General features: G+C 43.3%; 1 protein-coding gene and 2 pseudogenes across 1 annotated transcript in view; 1 reads left to right on the forward strand and 2 right to left on the reverse strand.

The window, feature by feature from the left end:
- ELOVL6 (ELOVL fatty acid elongase 6) overlaps window positions 1–17,306 on the reverse strand; it is a 103,187-nt gene that overhangs the window by 13,878 nt on the left and 72,003 nt on the right. The window contains exon 2 of the mRNA XM_066631984.1: window positions 2,852–2,983. Coding sequence (XP_066488081.1) covers window positions 2,852–2,983 — 132 coding nt within the window. The remainder of the gene's footprint in view (window positions 1–2,851; window positions 2,984–17,306) is intronic.
- LOC136656771 (5S ribosomal RNA) lies at window positions 4,960–5,080 on the reverse strand (annotated as a pseudogene).
- On the forward strand, window positions 8,196–8,312 carry LOC136656732 (5S ribosomal RNA; annotated as a pseudogene).

Below are 17,306 nucleotides of genomic sequence, written 5' to 3' on the forward strand. Positions count from 1 at the left end.
AGATCCACCATAGCCACAGTTACAAGACTGGATAGATGCCAGATTAGACATAGCAAGGTAAGATTCAAATGTTAGTTTAAACATTCAGGTTGGCAAGAAATCTCCTAGGAATTAAGGAAGTCACATAGGAATCTTTAAAGTTCCCCAAGATGAATTCATAATTGTAATGTAACATTTAAATAATTCTTAATTAATTCTTCAGGGACAGAGTCCTGTATTATTAATTAATAATACAAAAAAAGCTAGGATCCCAAGAGTAAGTAAAACATCTTCACCGGGGGGCGGTTGGATGGGAAGCGGGAGGCGGGGCTGGCACCAGGCTCTTATGCTGGATCCCAACCCCTGTTCCCGAACAGCACGGAGCGGCTTCAAGCCGCTCTGCTCTTCTCAGACTTATGCTACCTCAGGAGGTGGCACAAGTCCGAGGAGACCCTTTGGGGCTGTCGCGGCTTACCTGGGGGTAATGGGAAGAGTTTGCTTTACCTCTGGCTGAGCCACTTAGGGGCCCTATCTTGAGCTGGATACAGTGCAGGCCTCCTGGCCTACCTGGTCCAGCACAGGTTAGGATTGCGCTGTAAAACTATAAAAAGGCTGATAGTTTAATTGAACTTAAATGAACACAAGAAATATTTGACACATAGAAGAAAATAGTGCAGCCACTAAGAGATGTGAGAGGGGCGGCGGCCAGGAAGAGGGCCTTCTCGGTGGTGGCCCCCGAACTGTGAAATACCCTCCCCTTAGAACTGAGAACTGCTCCCTCATTGCTAACATTTCGGCGTGGACTGAAAACCTTTTTATTTCAAAAAGCTTTTAATTGTTGACAGGCTGGCTGGCGTTCTTGCTTTTATAAGAAAATCCATGGGGTTTGTTTGTTTTTAGTTTTTTTTTAATTATTGTAAATTGTTTTTTAATGTATTTTTAATGGTGTTTGTAAGCCGCCTTGTGTGCCCGCTGGGCGAAAAGGCGGGATATAAATTAATAAGAAAATAATAAGAAAAAAATAAAGATTTTGTATGGCTATAATGGAATTATCTGATCCACAAAACAACTCACAATTGAAGAGCCTGCGGCTAAGGTTTTTCCTTGGCTTTTGCTCATTTCTGATTCAGAACTTCATTTGTTCAGCACCAGTTCAGAAAGAATGACTAGTTGACTTACAGATCACTGCAGAACAATAAGCAGAGATCCAATGAAAATAGTGGCCTGGCATATTAAAAAAAAAAAATAAACTGGGATTTTGAAAGTGAAACTGTTCTCGTAAATCTGTCCCATGTCACCTATCTCTGCATGAAGAACTTTATTTGGACAAGGGTCTCAAAGGCAGTAGTTCTCAAACCTTTCAGTACCGGAACTCACTTTTTAGAATGAAAATTTATCAGAACCCACCGGCAGAGATGTCATGAACCTGGAAGTGATGTCATGGTTGGAAGTGATATCATCAATTTGGGCTTCATACCAAAACTGTGATTAGTCAAAGGTCCTAGTAAACAGCACACTCATGCTGTTATTTTGCATAGCTTGGAATTCAAACATTCCAGCAAAGTCAAAGCAAAATGCAGACTTGGATCCTTCTCCAACCACATGACAGTCTGCCCTTTCCAGCACCCCATCTTCCCACCTATTCAGGGCAAAACACCATGCCTCTCTTCCATCAGGAAGCCCACAGTGCCCAGCAGCTCTCGACCCTGTGTTTTCAGCTCTATATTTTTAATGATGGCTGAGCTAGGTGCTACACAACTCACCTGAAATTGGCTCATGACCCACCTAGTAGGTCCCGACTCACAGTTTATTCATTTACTCTTAGATGATAACAATGGCACATCATGTCCTCAAAAATAGCAGAAAATAAGTGCTTTTTCAGGATGTGTAATCTGACCACACGGTGGTGCATGTCTCCCATGCATTTCCACAGAGCTCCCAATGGAGTATGCCCACTGTAGGTACCAATTTAATTTTGAAGTTGTGATGCTAGGGATGTTAAGAAGCATCACACATTTTTTCACTCATATTTTGTTTTGGGAGATCATGGTCATTGTCATCGTCCCCGTCCCCCGTAACTGGAATGTTATGTGATCCCAAAAACTAAAGGCATGAGAGGACAATAATTTCAGAAGGGTCATTTGTATTTCCTTTGTTACTATACTTACCACACCTCACCTTCAGGCACCAAGTGAACATCTGGCTAATTTGAAAAGCATTTGAGGTTGGGTGATCCTTTGCATTAGGGGTTTGATAGGAGTTGGGAATTATGGACCCAATCCTAGCCAATTTTTCAGTGCTGGTGAAACCATGCCAATGGAGCATGTGCTGCATCCTGTGGTGAGGAGGCAGTCCTAGAGGCCTCCTCAAGATAAGGGAATGTTTGTTCCCTTGCTTTGGGGCTGCATTGTGGCTGCACCAGTGCTGGAAAGTTGGATAGGATTGGGCCCTATGATTTTAATTAGGGGGTTCTGACTTTGATGGGCATTGTTTTTATGTTTTAATTTCTTGATAGCATTTCCTTGCTCTTTCTTTCTTTCTTTCTTTCTTTCTTTCTTTCTTTCTTTCTTTCTTTCTTTCTTTCTTTCTTTCTTTTGCTTTAGTTGCTTTGTAATACAAACTGCTGTGTCATCATATCAGGGGAAAAAGTGAGATACATATTATTTTTAATAAACAACACAGTAGACAAGCTATGAAAGTCTACTCAGAAATAAGTCCCTTTGAATCAGTGGGATTTACTCCAAAGTAAGTGTGGTTAGGATGGCAGCATAAATAAAAGCATAAAGGATGGCAGCATAAATAAAAATTGTTCTTATTTGTTTAAACCTGTTCTGAAAACAAATGAAAACATTCCTTTCACAAGAAAGCCTACCTGAAGACTGCAAGGCTCAGAGACCAGACTATTAGCGGTTTCCTCAGCTCAAATTTTGCTCGTTTGTTCATTACATGCCGACCACCAAATATAAAGGCAGCGTACAGAGCAGAAAACAGGAATGATTTCTTCCTGGAAAAGAAAAGCAAAAAACACCATCACAATACAATATTCATTCAGTGTTCTAGCTGTATACAGCAGAATTTCTAAATCTATAGGTTTGCTTACGGAAAGAGATTCTATTTGAAATTATTTTCTCCACTTGTGGTACATTTTTCAGCGCTGAATCTTAAGAGCCTCTGCTAAACCACTTCCAAACCCAAAGTGAAATAAAGGCCTCATATTTTCAAGTCATAAAATAGCTGAATGCATAATTTTGATAACAAGATAAAAATGTGTAATACCTGGAATCCCATTGGCTCTCCAGAATCATAATTTGATTGGCATCCAAAAACTTGTCCTAGCTACCTCTACTGAAAAATGGGATCCTCAAAGCAGAATGAATCCACCTGTGCTCTCTCGTGCATGTCAAAGACCCAGGAGTCTTTGTTGTTTCATTTAGATGCATATTACCCAGCCAGCCAGGCAGTAGCACATGCCATCTAGAGATGGAGGGAGGGCGGTTAGGTGGGCAGGAAGGCATGCAGCTGAGCAAGCAGGCAGGCAGCTGAGTGGGTGGGCCTGCGGGCAGCCAGGCAGGAGCACATGCCACCTAAGCAAAGGAGGGAGGGTGGAGGGACGGCGAGGGGGCGGGTGTATGTGTGTGAAAGTCTGGAAGATCCCCCCCCATGTGTGTGTGTGTGAATGAGATCATAAACTGGCTGGAAGATCTCCCCCCCCCCCTTTATGAGTGTGAATGGAATCATAAACTGGCTTGAAGATCACTTATGAACTGGCTGGAAGACCTCTCTTGTTGCCTGTGTGCTCCCTGAGGCATCTGGTGGGCCACTATGAGATACAGGAGGCTGGACCAGATGGGCTTTTGGCCTGATCCAGCTGGGCTTTTCTTATATGGCAGGTTTCCTAACCCAGACTAAGGACATCCAGGGACAAGAAAGTCTTGAGGCCTGTAAAGGGGACACAGCCTTACCTGCCCACAGGTAGACTGCAACTATAGAAAAATTTGACAGAAAAACCTACTGATTGACAAGTATTTGGAGGGATCCTAAACAAAAGTCATTTTGATTAAAATAAAATACTACAACTACATTTCTAGCTTGCACTGCCCTCAAGCAAGGTCTTAACTAGCCTACAGAGTTATTGTTCAAATATTCCAATTACTGTACATATTTCCAAAAGGGTATATTTAACACTGATTCAGAACTGAAAGTCAACCCTGGCTTCTGCCCTAAGGAGAAACAGGTTTTGCAACATCAGAATAGACACACAACCTAGAGCCCAATCCTATGCATGTCTACTCAGAAGTAAGTCCCATTGTAGTCAATGGTGCTTACTCCCAGGTAAGTGTGGATAGGATTGCAGCCTCAGTCAGTCAGACTGGTAATTGGATCCAGTGATCCAGGCTGACAACCTTTAGTTTCAGTGACACAGCAAACTTTTAGAGCACCTCACCATCTGTCTCCACATCAGAGTTTGTACAGCACTTCTAAAAAAGAAAGTATGCGCAGAGCGCCATGGTCTCCTCACTGGAGAACATCAGTTGTTTTCCACGTGCTCATGGATAGAGAGAATGGCTTCCATGTGAGACAGCGTGACCATGGGTTCTAGACAAAGTTGAGCCCAGCATTTTGCATTTAGAAATAAATTTCTAGTAGTAGTGTAGCTATGGGGAGGCAGTGTGCTAAGCACTGCAGGTGCCAGAAAGCCCCGTGTAAGTGGCCCCACACGGTGGCAAAATGCAATGTGCAGGAGACACTAAACAGTGCCTCTTCTGGATTGCAATCTGCTGTCTAGAATGGCATGGATGGTGAGTGGGAGCAGCTACTTACACAGCACATTGCAGCACCTGCAGTACTTACTGGGTCCCTTTTTGGGAGAAGGGCGGGATAAAAATAAAGTTTTATTATTTTATTATTATTATTATTACTGCACTGCCACCCTGTAGCTATACTGGTTGGCAACCTTCAGTCTCGAAAGACTATGGTATAAGCCTACAGCACCCAGTATTCCCAGGCGGTCTCCCATCCAAGTACTAACCAGGCCTGACCCTGCTTAGCTTCCAAGATCAGACGAGATTGGGCATGTGCAGGGTAACCTCACTTTCTTGGGAGTAAGACCCACCAAACTCAATAGGACTTAATTCTGAGTAGACCTGGTTAGGATTGTGCCCTTAGTTTTAGTGTCCCTCAAAACCTTTTTCCCCACCCCCACTTTTGATCTGGAAGTTCTCCTGTGAAAGAACTTCCTCAGTTCAGTCTTAGCCATTACACACCATTACATTTTTGAATCCACTGATTACTATTATTTTTTTTAGGGAAGCACACCCTCTCCCAAATATCAAAACAACAAACATATCAGAGATTTTAAAATGTCAAGGAACACTTGCTTCTGGTGGCATGCAGGTACATTTTTTAAAATCGATTTGTCCTCTCAAAAACCAAACAATTTCTTTTCCTTACATGGAAAGAATCAAAGGTCGCAGATGAGATGCTGGGAGAAATGTGATCAGGCTTTGGGTAGCTTTTACTGAAATGCAGCCCTGCAAACCTGAACATCAGTCATGGGGAGAGGCTGCTTTCCCTCCTCGGCAATTTTTCAATCAAATCAGTGCATCCAGCTGCTTATGTACCATTGGAATATATAGGGTTTCCCTATTTCTTTTCCTCCATGGCACAGTGGAGGAATTGAATGATCATGTCTAGCTTGGCCTCACTAGGTTACACCACCAACAACAAGGGCTTCCTTTCAGCCAGAGCCAATCAAATTACTTAGCAATGGAAATGGGAAGCAATAACATTTTGCCACATGAAAAATCTCTCACTACTGAATGCTATTTGTTTGGAATGAGGGATACCTTCTTCCAGGCATTTGAGAAGAGGGAAGAAGAGGGAGAATAGTGTCTTTGTCAATGTGTAGATATGAATCCATCTATTTTTCATCTTAAAAATTTATTTTCAGAATGGTTCCTCAAACACACCCACAGAAAAGCCAGTCAGTCAATCCCTGTTTACTACTACAGAACAGCTACAGCTGAACATGGGGACACAATGTCACGATGTAGTGTCCCTCAGAGACAGCTTCTGGGGAAATAATGGCAGCTACAAAGAGGAAAGTTGTTGCCATCATCTAGTTTTGTGGTATCCCCAAATCTCCTAATTTCTTATGCTTTCTTTGCAATCTGGCCAGACACAACTCCCTCTTCCCCCCCAAAAAACAAGTTGAGAACCCCTCCCTCAATATAGCCATTGAAACAATGAAGACTTACAGCCCAATCGTAATCAACCTTCAGTGTAGCCTTGCTGATGGGGCATACGCTGTGTTCTCTGGTGGGGATGCAATCATGGAGGCCTCCTCAAGGTAAGGGAAGGTTTGTTCCCTTAGATTAGGGTTGCACTGCAGTTGCATCAGTGCTGGAAAGTTAGGATTGGGCTGTAATACATTAAATTGTAGGAGCATTTGCTGTTAGGAAAATGATATACAGGTGGGGCCTTGATATCTGCAAGGCATCCATTCTTGGACCCCCTGTGGATACCAAAAACTGTGGATGATCTAATCTGCCATTTTCTCTCCTTTAAGCCATCCGGAGGTGCACTCCTGTCACCTCTGGAGGCTTACTGAAGCCCACAGAGGCCATACAGGCTTCAGAATGTGACCTCAGAGTGGCCTTTAGGGCTGAAAAGATGCAACTTCTGATTTCTGGAGGGAAATCAAAAGTTACTTTTTTGCCCTTATAATAATAATAATAATAATAATAATAATAATAATAATAATAATAATAATAATAATACAGGTATTTATATACTGCCTTTGTTGATCTTTATTCAAGACTTTATTCAAGGTGGTTTACATAAGCAGGCTATTTAAATCCCTGTAGGGATTTTTACAATTGAAAGAAGTTCGTTCTGTCTTAAAAGAACCACAACATTCAGATGTTTCTTTCTGATCTGGTTTCACATTCTGGCCTCCATCCTCCCACGCTCAGAGCAGATAGAATAACTCGGCTCAGCTTGTCAGCTGCTTCAAGGTCGCATGGTGCCGGTGGCCTCAAACTGGCGACCTTGTGGATGTTATCTTCAGGCAAATGGAGGCTCTACCCTCTAGACCAGACCTCCTGCCCAGGTATATGAGGCATTCTGAAGGTATAAGGTATTATAAGGTATTCTGAAGCCCGGGGAAGCCCAGGGACAGTCAAGTCTGGCCCAACGCCAGTCCAGGGGACCCACACTGAGCAAGAACTACAGATACAGAATCCGCAGATACGGAGGCTTCACTTGTATATTATTAAAACCCTTTTCATCCTAGTGGATCGGGGGGGGGACGGTCTGGTTGATGATCTGGATTTTGGATAGGGCACGACAGAGTCTGATGACCTGAGGGCCAATCCCATCCAATTTTCCAGTGCTGGTGCAGCCGTGTCAAAGCAACGTGCACTACATCCTGTGGTGGGAAGGCAGTCACAGAGGCCTCCTCAAGGTATGGAAACATCTGTTCCCTTACCTCGGGGCTGCATTGCGGCTACACCTGTGCTGGAAAGTTGGATAGGATTGGGCCCTTATTTATTTAGAAGATTTCTACGCTACCTTTCCCCAGGATACAAGCTCAAGGAGATTTACAAGATTAAAACATGCACAATAAAGCATATGTAAAATAATACTTAAAATCCAATGCCCTAAAAAGAAGGATTAATTTAAAAGCATTTACACTTGCAGTCCAATTCTACCTTCCCACAGGTGCAGCCATGAAAAAAAAACCATGTGCTGTATTCAGTGGAGGGTGGGGGGAGAGTGCGGATTGGGAGACTTCAAAGGCAAAAAGGGATAAACCCCCTTACACCTCTGTAAGCCTACCATTCCTCAATGGGTCATCTCAGACCTCTCACCCCCTCCCACAGCCTCTCTACACTGTTCCTCCACCCTTCCCACCCAGTTTCTACCCCCCATTCTTCCCTCCCTTCCCCTCCTGCTTCCCCTGCCATCTTACCATTGTCAGTGGGTGACCAGGGAACTGTTGGCGCATGTGTGAAGGCTCTGGCCTTCCTACTTGGCACGCTTCCAGAGCGCACTTTATGGTTTTTCAGCAGTTGCTACTAGCAGACATGCATTGTGTTAGCAATGAGGTCCAATATAATTGGGCTGTCGGAATGCCTTTTTGACTGCAGTTGGACTCAGCCCCACAGGGTTGGACTCACTTTTTAAAGGGAAGGAAAATGTTGTGATGCTGAATAGTTTTTAGCCAATGCCCTGCACATGCCCGATCTTGTCTGATCTTGGAAGCTAAGCAGGGTCAGGCCAGGTTAGTACTTGGATGGGAGACCGCCTGGGAATACTGGATGCTGTAGGCTTATACCATAGTCTTTCGAGACTGAAGGTTGCCAACCACCACATTTTCCCATAGGAACCATTTAATGCACTCAGATTTGTTTATAACCATTCAGTGGCATCTTTTGGGGCAAGTGATCAAAGTAAATTATGTACAGGTTCAAATATATAAAAAGACCCTGGATGCATTGAAACTCTTGAATGTACCTAAATAACAAACTGGGGCCCACCTTCTCTTGTAAACTTATATAAAATACAACAGAACTATAAAACCTTTTATTTATCGCAGCTGGATATAATCAAACTTGCTTCAGTAACAATCAAATTTTGGATAAACTTAAGACCTCATTCCAGTCTTTGATTCTGTGGGCAGAATGTACTTATTAAACACACACATACACAGATGGCATCCAAGTTACATCTGACCTTACTTTGTATTTCAGCAATTTCAAGTAGGTCAGCAATTCTATTTAAACTAATTAGGATTTATTAGGTCATTTTGCAAGTTTTAAATTAGCTCCTTTCTTCTGACGTGTAAAGGTCATTAAACTACATTATCCGTCTATCTGTGAAAAATGTTATTGCTAGAGGACAGGAAAAAGGGCCTTTTTTGCTGTCATTGTCAAGGCATTTAAACAGCTGGCCCTATGAATGGCTGGGCTGGTGCAAGCCCCCGAGCTACTCCCCCTTGCTGGGACTGTGCAAATGTACCTTCTACCTCTTTTCTTTCTAATGAAATGTGGCTGTTACTGCAGTGGGGACAGACAAATTGCATTATAGAAAATCCAAGATGGTGAGTGCCAGAGCAGCTACTCCACTGTCCCTCCCAAACGGCCCCCATGGACTGGCACAACCATTGCCCAAGGCAGTTTATTATCATTGAATAGGATAGGTTTATGAAAATATGAAGCAGGAAAATAGAAAAAACAAACAACCACATGAAACCTTAGGCAGCAATCATAAGCACACATTTCTGGGGGAATGACCCATTTAGGGCACAATCCTAACCTGTGCTGGTACAGGCAAGCTGACTGGCCTTTGCTCTGTCCAGTGTGGGTTTGGTGCAGGCTGGGGCACAACTCTGAGTAAGGGGACTTCCTTCCCCTTACCCCAAGAAATGCCCTAAGCAGCCCTATAGGATCCCAGTCCTGATCCACCTCCAGGCCACCCTCCCCCTTACCAGAGACACCTCCTATCAACCTCTGTTCCTCCCACCACCCTCTCCCACCCCGTTTTGGCCTGCCGGGGCTGGCACAAAACTATCTCCTCCAGATGCAGGGCTGGCTCTGTGAGGCCAGTGCACATCTGTGTGCTGGCCTATCCTTCTCCCAAGTTGTTGTGAAGTGCTACGGCACATTTGCGATGGATGGGAGCCAGCACAAGGGACTTGTGCCTGCTTCCGGGGAGGGGTTAGGATTGCACTATCCAGTGGGGCTTACTTCTGAGTAAACACACATGGATTGTGCTGTTAGTATATGATCTTTGTTTTCAGGAATCATCAATTTGTACTGATTCTGGCATGCGGAAAGACATGTTTTGCTCACCAGGTTTTCGGCAGTAGCTCTTAGGAATAAGGACTCTTGCTGCTGCAAGATCTGCTGATCTTTAATGTTACATGACAACCAAGGATAATAAATGAGCAGCAGAGAAGAAGCTCACAGAATTTTGTGACCCACTACAAATATTCAAATAACAGCCAAATACGCCATATATTTCTTACTGCGATGTACTAGGGCCTACCAACAGCTTGATAATCCTCTTTTTTGCTGCCTGGCTGGAACTGGGAAAAATGGAAAGGTTGTAAAAAAATCTGTCCGGCAAAAATTCATGGCTGGTGGGTGAATCTGGCTTGATGGGCTACAGAAGTTATACAGATCAGGGCTAAAGAAAGAAAATGGGAAGACAGGCTGAGGCTACAAAATAGTAATGTTATAAGACAAGCTTTGAAATGGAAACCCCGGGGAACATGGTTAAGGCATAACTTACCAACTAGCTATAAAAAGCAGAAACAAAGGCAATGTAAAAAGGGCAGCGTGACCTAGAATGAGAACACTGAAGGAGCCAAAGGCAAACCTAATGAATCTCTTTCTTTCCACCCCATAGAAGAGACTTACAAAGATGACACATTTTTAAAAGATTGATAGCATTTTATATATCGGGAGGAGAACAGTGATGCTTCCACAGAGAGTTAAACCATCCAACTCTTGTGAATAGTACAAACTACACCAAAACAAAAAGAGCCAGTGCATTCAGCTGGGTGAATTCAACCAATGAAAATGTTACATAATGTTTTCAGAAGCAGATATATTACTTGGAAACCTGGGGCTGGATTACTGGAAAGGCATATGTAGATATAGCAACAAGAGTAGAGTATTACATTAGGTAAGAAATCACAATAAACCATTCAATCATGACAATGTTTCTGACCCAACACAAGCTAGGAACATTTTTTGATAGGGCTTCTGAGCAATCTAAAAGATTTATCTGGTTCATGAAATTCTGTTCCTTGATTTTAAAGCATTAGCAAAGAAGAATAAAATAATGGGACATTTATCCAGATGGACAGTAGCCTATGTAGGTCACAATATTTATTTTTGTTTTCCTTTTTGCTTTGAATTGAAAAGCTTCCTCACACAGAAAGACACCTGACCTGGTCGGGTTCCAACTTTTTGGCAACATAATGGATGTGAAGGAACGGACATTAAGAACACAATGATGTGAATCAAAGACTTGGCAGGTGGCAACCCTTGTTGGAGCTCCAGGATTCCAACTCACTTGCTCTGCATAAGCCATTCAATCATCACATTCAATAAGCCATTCAATCCACAATGTTTCTGACCCAACACAAGCTAGGAACATTTTTTGATAGGGCTTCTGCGCAATCTAAAAGATTTATCTGTATGGGAGAAAGTGATTCTAAAGATCTTCCCCAAAATGTTGACACTTTCAAACTGGAGATTACTCTTCAGAAGAGTAATTTCTGTCAACAGAACCTTGTTAATTAGCTATAACAGCAACTACCTGCTCTGTGGATTCAGGTGCCACTTTGATAACGAACATTATGTTGAAAAATCAAACATGCCTGAAGAAAAGATTTGTGCTTAGGATGAATTCAGGATTTTCCTGTAAATATTGCAGACCTGCCTGTCCACGATGTTGGCTGGGGTGGACTGAAAGGGGAGACTCAAAAAGCACTTCCTTTTGAGTCTGTTCCTTTTGAACAAGTTACATCTGGGAAGCCTAATAATGTTACCTATATTTCTCATGCCATTGCAGCAACACCACTGCATCCTGCGGAGGAGGGGCAGTTCCAGAAGTCTCTTCCACATAAGGAAACATTTATTCCCTTGCCCAGGAGTAAGACTTCCCTACCTCTCTGAGGGCCCAATCCTACCCAACTTTCCAGCACTGGTGCAACCACAATGCAGCCCTGAGATAACAGAACAAACATTCCCTTACCTTCAGGAGGCCTGCCTCCCAACCACAGGAAGCAGTGCACACCCCATTGGCACAGTTGCATTGGAAAATTGGATAGGATTTGGCCCTGAGTCTACTTGGATCTACACCAGCAATTTAGCTGGCACAAGTCCAGGTGGACCCAAGATGGCAGGTTAAGGCCAGGAAGAGAGATGGATAGTGGTGTCGCAGCTGCAAATGATATTGCCCCCTTCCCAGCCTTGATCCACTGTCCTCTCAGCAGCAAGCAGCCTTCTTGGGTCTGGCGGTGGGCCTCCTGCGCTGTGGCAGTTTGCGGCACTGCTCCTAAAATGGCTGGGGGCAGCATGAAGTGCTTGCCATCAAAAACTATTTTATGACAGCAGAACTGTGTTCTATTGTCACACTGGCCCAACCCTGGATAGGATGGGGCCATTTGAAGCCTATATTCCAGTCATGGTTCTCATCCCACCAAGATACCATGATACCCATGAGATCATATTTACCTTCCTTTATTAGGATTTCAAGTTCATCCTGTTTGTTTCCCAAACACCGTGCGTTAGTGTATAGACATAAGGGACCACAGGTAATATTTCCTACTAGCTTCTCTGGTGTAGAAGAGTAATTTCTTGTGAGTCTCTGATCTCATACTCCAAAGCCTATTTCTTCCACTGTCTCTTTCATTATTGACTCTTGTATCTGTTTCTGAATTTGTTTCTTTTTGACTCCATCCCCCTTTGTTTTTAGCTTAAAGCATTCCTGATGTGGTTTGCAAAGTTCCTGCCAACATCAGAAGTGCCAGAGATCCACTGCCAAGGCTGGCTACCTCCTGCAATGAAGGATGTGGATTGCCAGTGGTGGATGTGGGGAGTGGGTGGAATCGGGTGGGGAGGGAAAGCGATGGGGGAGTTTTGGGGTGAGGAAGTGGCTAGGTGGTGGAATGAGGGAGGGAGGGTGGTGGAACCCAATGGCGCTGGCATGCGCTAAATTCTAAACCCATTCCCTCTCCCATACACTTCTTGGAGTTGTGTCAGCAAAATAACTGGCACAGATCCAAAAAGAGCTGTTGGGGAAGCGGAGGCTTGTCATGAGATAAGAGTAAGTGCCTTTCTTTGAGGAGGCCTCAGGACTGCCCCTGGATGATACAGCATGTGCTCTGTTGATGCAACTGCATTGGATTGGGGATTTAGTTTAGACTGGGCTGAAAATGTATTCAGGGTTAAAACTTTGGAATTAATAGGTTCACTTCTTGGCTGGCTAAGTTCCTATTGTGGAACTTACTTCTGAGTAACATGGAATTTGCTGCATGTGGAAAAGGGAGGTTGTGGGACATTGGCTATGGAACTATGTACTTAAGAAATTGATTGAAATGCATTTGCGGGAAAATCCTTTTCAAAATCCATCATCTGTGGTTTCACCCACAACAATTGAAACTTATGTATAATCCATCACTGTTCCTGGAGAATATCAGGCAGGTTTTCTACATTCTGTTTGGAAATGTGAAAGAATTAAGATTCTGGAAAGCTGTTTGATTAGAAGTAGAGCAAATTACCAGCTATAAAATTGCAGTGGAACCACTTTTCATTTTATTAAATGACCTGTAACAATTGGTTGCTGATGAGAACATGGAAGTTGTGTTCAGTTGCTTAACTATTGCAAATATACTGTATTTATTTAAAATGTATACCTCATGTTCTTAAAATAACATGCCCGAGGCAGCTTACAATAATTAAAACGCAATAAAAGCCACTATAAACTTCAAATACAAATTGACCCTCGGTATCAGTGGGGGATTCATTCCTGAACCCCCCACAGATACCAAATCCACAAATATTGAGATCTGCATGGGGTTACTCAGAGGACCCATGGACATAAAAGTGCCTTCTGGTCATATCTGGAGGTGTTCTGAGCTGTGGGGAGGCTGCACATGGCCTCCATGCACCTCAGAAAGCCTCCTAGAGGCTTCTGAGAGACACTTCTAGTTTTTTGTCAAACCCAAAGTGTTAGTCAGAACCTCATGTGGGAGGCCTTGGGAGGTGCAGGGATGTCACACCTCAGAATACCTCCTGGGCACAACCGGAAGACACTTCTAGTTGTGTCTGGGAGGTTCAGTGAAGCCATCCAGATGCAAGTCAGGATCTGCAGTGAGTCAAATCTGTGGGTCCCAAACCAACAGATAAGAAGGGCCAACCTGCACAGTAAAAATAACAATAAAATTGACACCCACCCACTGAACTAGTTTGCTGTCCCAGTGGCAGCATTGTGGGGGAGGAAGGGACAAATATCTCTCTATCACTCTTTCCAGCACCTAGCACACAGTCATAGCTGTGAGTCAGGTATTATAAATATTGGAACATGTAATTCTCACAGTGCATCAGTGGCTAATTCACAGCTATTGCCGATGCCAAAGGATGCAGTGGAGGGGGCCTTCTTTCCACCTTTGCTGCAGTAATAAAAGGTGGATGAGAAGGTTGGAGGGGCTTTGAGATGGACAGGTAGGATAGGAGCAAGGAAGAAGAACCTGACCGTCTATGGCTTTGATTTCAACTGGAGTTGGAGAAGAATTTTCAGGACCTTAGGCTCACCTTGTAATTAATGCAAGCATTGCAAGCCCCCAAGACTCATACTTTCAAGCTTAGAAATCCAAAATGCTGTGAAATCATTAGAGATATCTGCTTCCAAGACCCCCCTTAAGTTGCAGCTTCAGTCTATGGAAAGCAGTATCTTTAATCATTCCCAATTCCACTCCGTTGGTAGCAGGTATTTGACCCCTCCAATTTCCCTCTTCTGCATACAAGCATGCAATTTCTTTCCTGGCAGTTACTAATGCAAGCCTGATTCTCTTCTAACTGCCTGACAAAGTTCAACTGAGCATTCAGAGTGGTGATGATGTGGAGAGAGAAACAGGATTCAGGAGTGTGGTTGTTATCAGGAGAAGAATTCAAAAATTACTTCATTATTATCATGTAAATCACTTCTGACAGTTCGTGGTCACAGTTCATGAATTGCCCAATAAATGCTGGATAAACATGGAAATACTGGAGTTCTGTTCTTGCTAGAACTGAAAAAGAAATGTAAAAGAAAAAAATATGGAAAAGATCACAATGTAATCCTTTTGTTGTGGTCTTTGTGAGGTTAGGACAGATGAGGTAAAATATTCAAACCATTTCAACCAAACTTTAATTTGCTAATCTCAAAAAGATACTCTCCAAAACTGGGAAATGTTTATATCTTATTGATATATAAGTGTGAATGTTTAATATAACTAATTAGACAGAAGCTTTATAGCCCAATCCTATGCATATGTATTGAGAAGTAAATCCCACTGAATTCAATGGAACTTGCGCCAAGGTAAGTATGCATAGGATTGTAGCCTTGGGGACAAAGATTTTATGGTGCTTATAGGACACTTTTATGTGAAATAATTACCTTTGTTTCAAAACTGATAACAAAATTTGAGAAGCTGTGAAGCAGTATGCACAAGGCTGAAATGGAGCTTACCCACAATGCCCAAAAAAACCTCATGTTTCAGATGTTCAGAATTCATGAGATGAACATTAACTGGGGCAAAGAAATGAGGAAAGTCCTTTATATCTCCTCCCATTGTATGTTTGTGGTACCCATGGAATCATTGCATAGGGCTAGGTTGTAAAAGGGGGGTGCATTTTTCCCTTGTACTTTTCTGCAAATACAACTGAGATACATGCAATGTCCCTTCTCTTTGCTTTGGGGACTCTTGTAGATAAAGGCAGGTTGTCAAGTGCATAGTCTTCTGCCAAGAAAACAAGTGCCACAAACACATTCGTCTTCATCCTGAATTGTAATATACAGTACATACATTTAAGTCTTGTGTGATAGATCACCCCCAAAACTAAAAAGGTGAACAGATGGTCCAAGAATGACCTGGATATTCAGCCAAGTTAGTTGATGGTTCAAGTGGTTGAAGCCTATGCCCATCAGAAGTCCATTCTGAACCAACACCCCAGCTTTCTTAATACTAGTGAATTGTTACAGGTTCTCTGCCCATGTTTGCTAATACATAGGGAGGAAGGAGCTACACATCATCTACTGTTGGTAAGCTTGGCAGAGGCAGGGCAGGGCTCTGTTTCAGGGGCTCCAGTCCAGTGACACCAGCACTGTTTGCATTATAACTAAATACAGAGATGGATCTGTGTACAGTGTTATGCATGCAAGTAATCAAAAATCCTGCAAGTAATTAAAATCTTGCATAACTTATTGGCCCAGTCTTATGGCTGGCCAATCAGGAGGTGGATAGAGAGCCTACTAACTGATTGGCCCTCTAGTTTAGCCTGCCAATCAGGTGGACTGAGACTGATTCAACAGCACCAATCGTGGAGAATCTGGGTACAGCTAAGGGATATAAAGCAAGGAGTGTTTGCCTTGTGTTTGCATTGCTAGGTTCTGTTCTGAAGATAAAATAAATGTGTTGAGCTGTTATCTCTTGGCCTTCATTTATTCACATGGACCCACTATTTAACATACAGTATTCAAATTTATACAAAACAGAGGATTTAACATGCAGATTCAAATAACTAGAAAAGAAAGTGATCTTGTGGACAGTGGCACAGCTAGAGGGGGTGCAAGGCACTAAGTTTTGCAGGGAGCCTCACCATGGCTTGTGAGCAGCCCCTCCCCCTCCCCTTCAGAGCCATTCCAGGTGGGGGTGGAGCAAAATGGAGGCATCCCGTCTGCCTCCCTGCATTCACTTCCATTTTGTTCCCCTGCTCAGAATGGCTCCAAGGGGAAGGGGCTGCTTGCACGCAGCAGTGAGGCTCCCTGCAAAACTTAGTGTCTTGCACCCCCTCTACTGCTTGTGGCCCTGTGGTGTGGTTTTAGGGTGGAGCCAGCATGGACTTGCATCTCCAGTCCAACATATTCACAGTGATCTTGAATGACATCACATGGTTCTTCATCACAGCCATCTATGTAGGCATCTTACATGAGTTACTTTGTTAGAGCTAATTAGGCACTTGAGATAATTCAGACACTGTGGAAATAACAGTAACCAGAATTCAACAACAAACCAGAAGTTCTGCTTTTTAAGAAGCTCTTGCTTCACTGTCAGGTGTGGTTCAACCTTCAGGCCTCTCTCCCCACATTCTCCAACTCAGTGTGCTTAGGAATGAGAAGATGCAGTTTCTGTTCGCTTAGCTAGGCAGCTTTCAAATGTAATAGTACACTGGTTGTCTAGCTAGCTAAAGAGAGGTAAAGCTTAAACACATAACACTACGGTAGTAGGTAAGCTCTAAAAAGCTATGGGAAAAAAAAGGTTCTTTGAAATGCCTGTGGGAACACCCAAGAATAGTGTTTCTCAAACTGTGGATTGAGACCCACCAGGACCCACGTTTAGGTGGGTTGCATAGCACCCAGCTCAGCCACCATTGAAAGTACAGAGCTGAAAATACAGGGTACAGAGCTGCTGGGCAGGGCATGCTCCTGCTAAGAGAGAGGCATGATGCTTTGCCCTGAATAGGTGGAAAGATGGGGCGCTGGAAAGGGGGGAGAGCTGTGTGGTTGGAGAAGGATCCAAATCTGCATTCTGCTTTGACCTCCAAGCTGGA

The sequence above is a fragment of the Tiliqua scincoides genome, chromosome 6 (genome assembly GCF_035046505.1).
Source record: "Tiliqua scincoides isolate rTilSci1 chromosome 6, rTilSci1.hap2, whole genome shotgun sequence".
NCBI lineage: Eukaryota > Metazoa > Chordata > Lepidosauria > Squamata > Scincidae > Tiliqua > Tiliqua scincoides.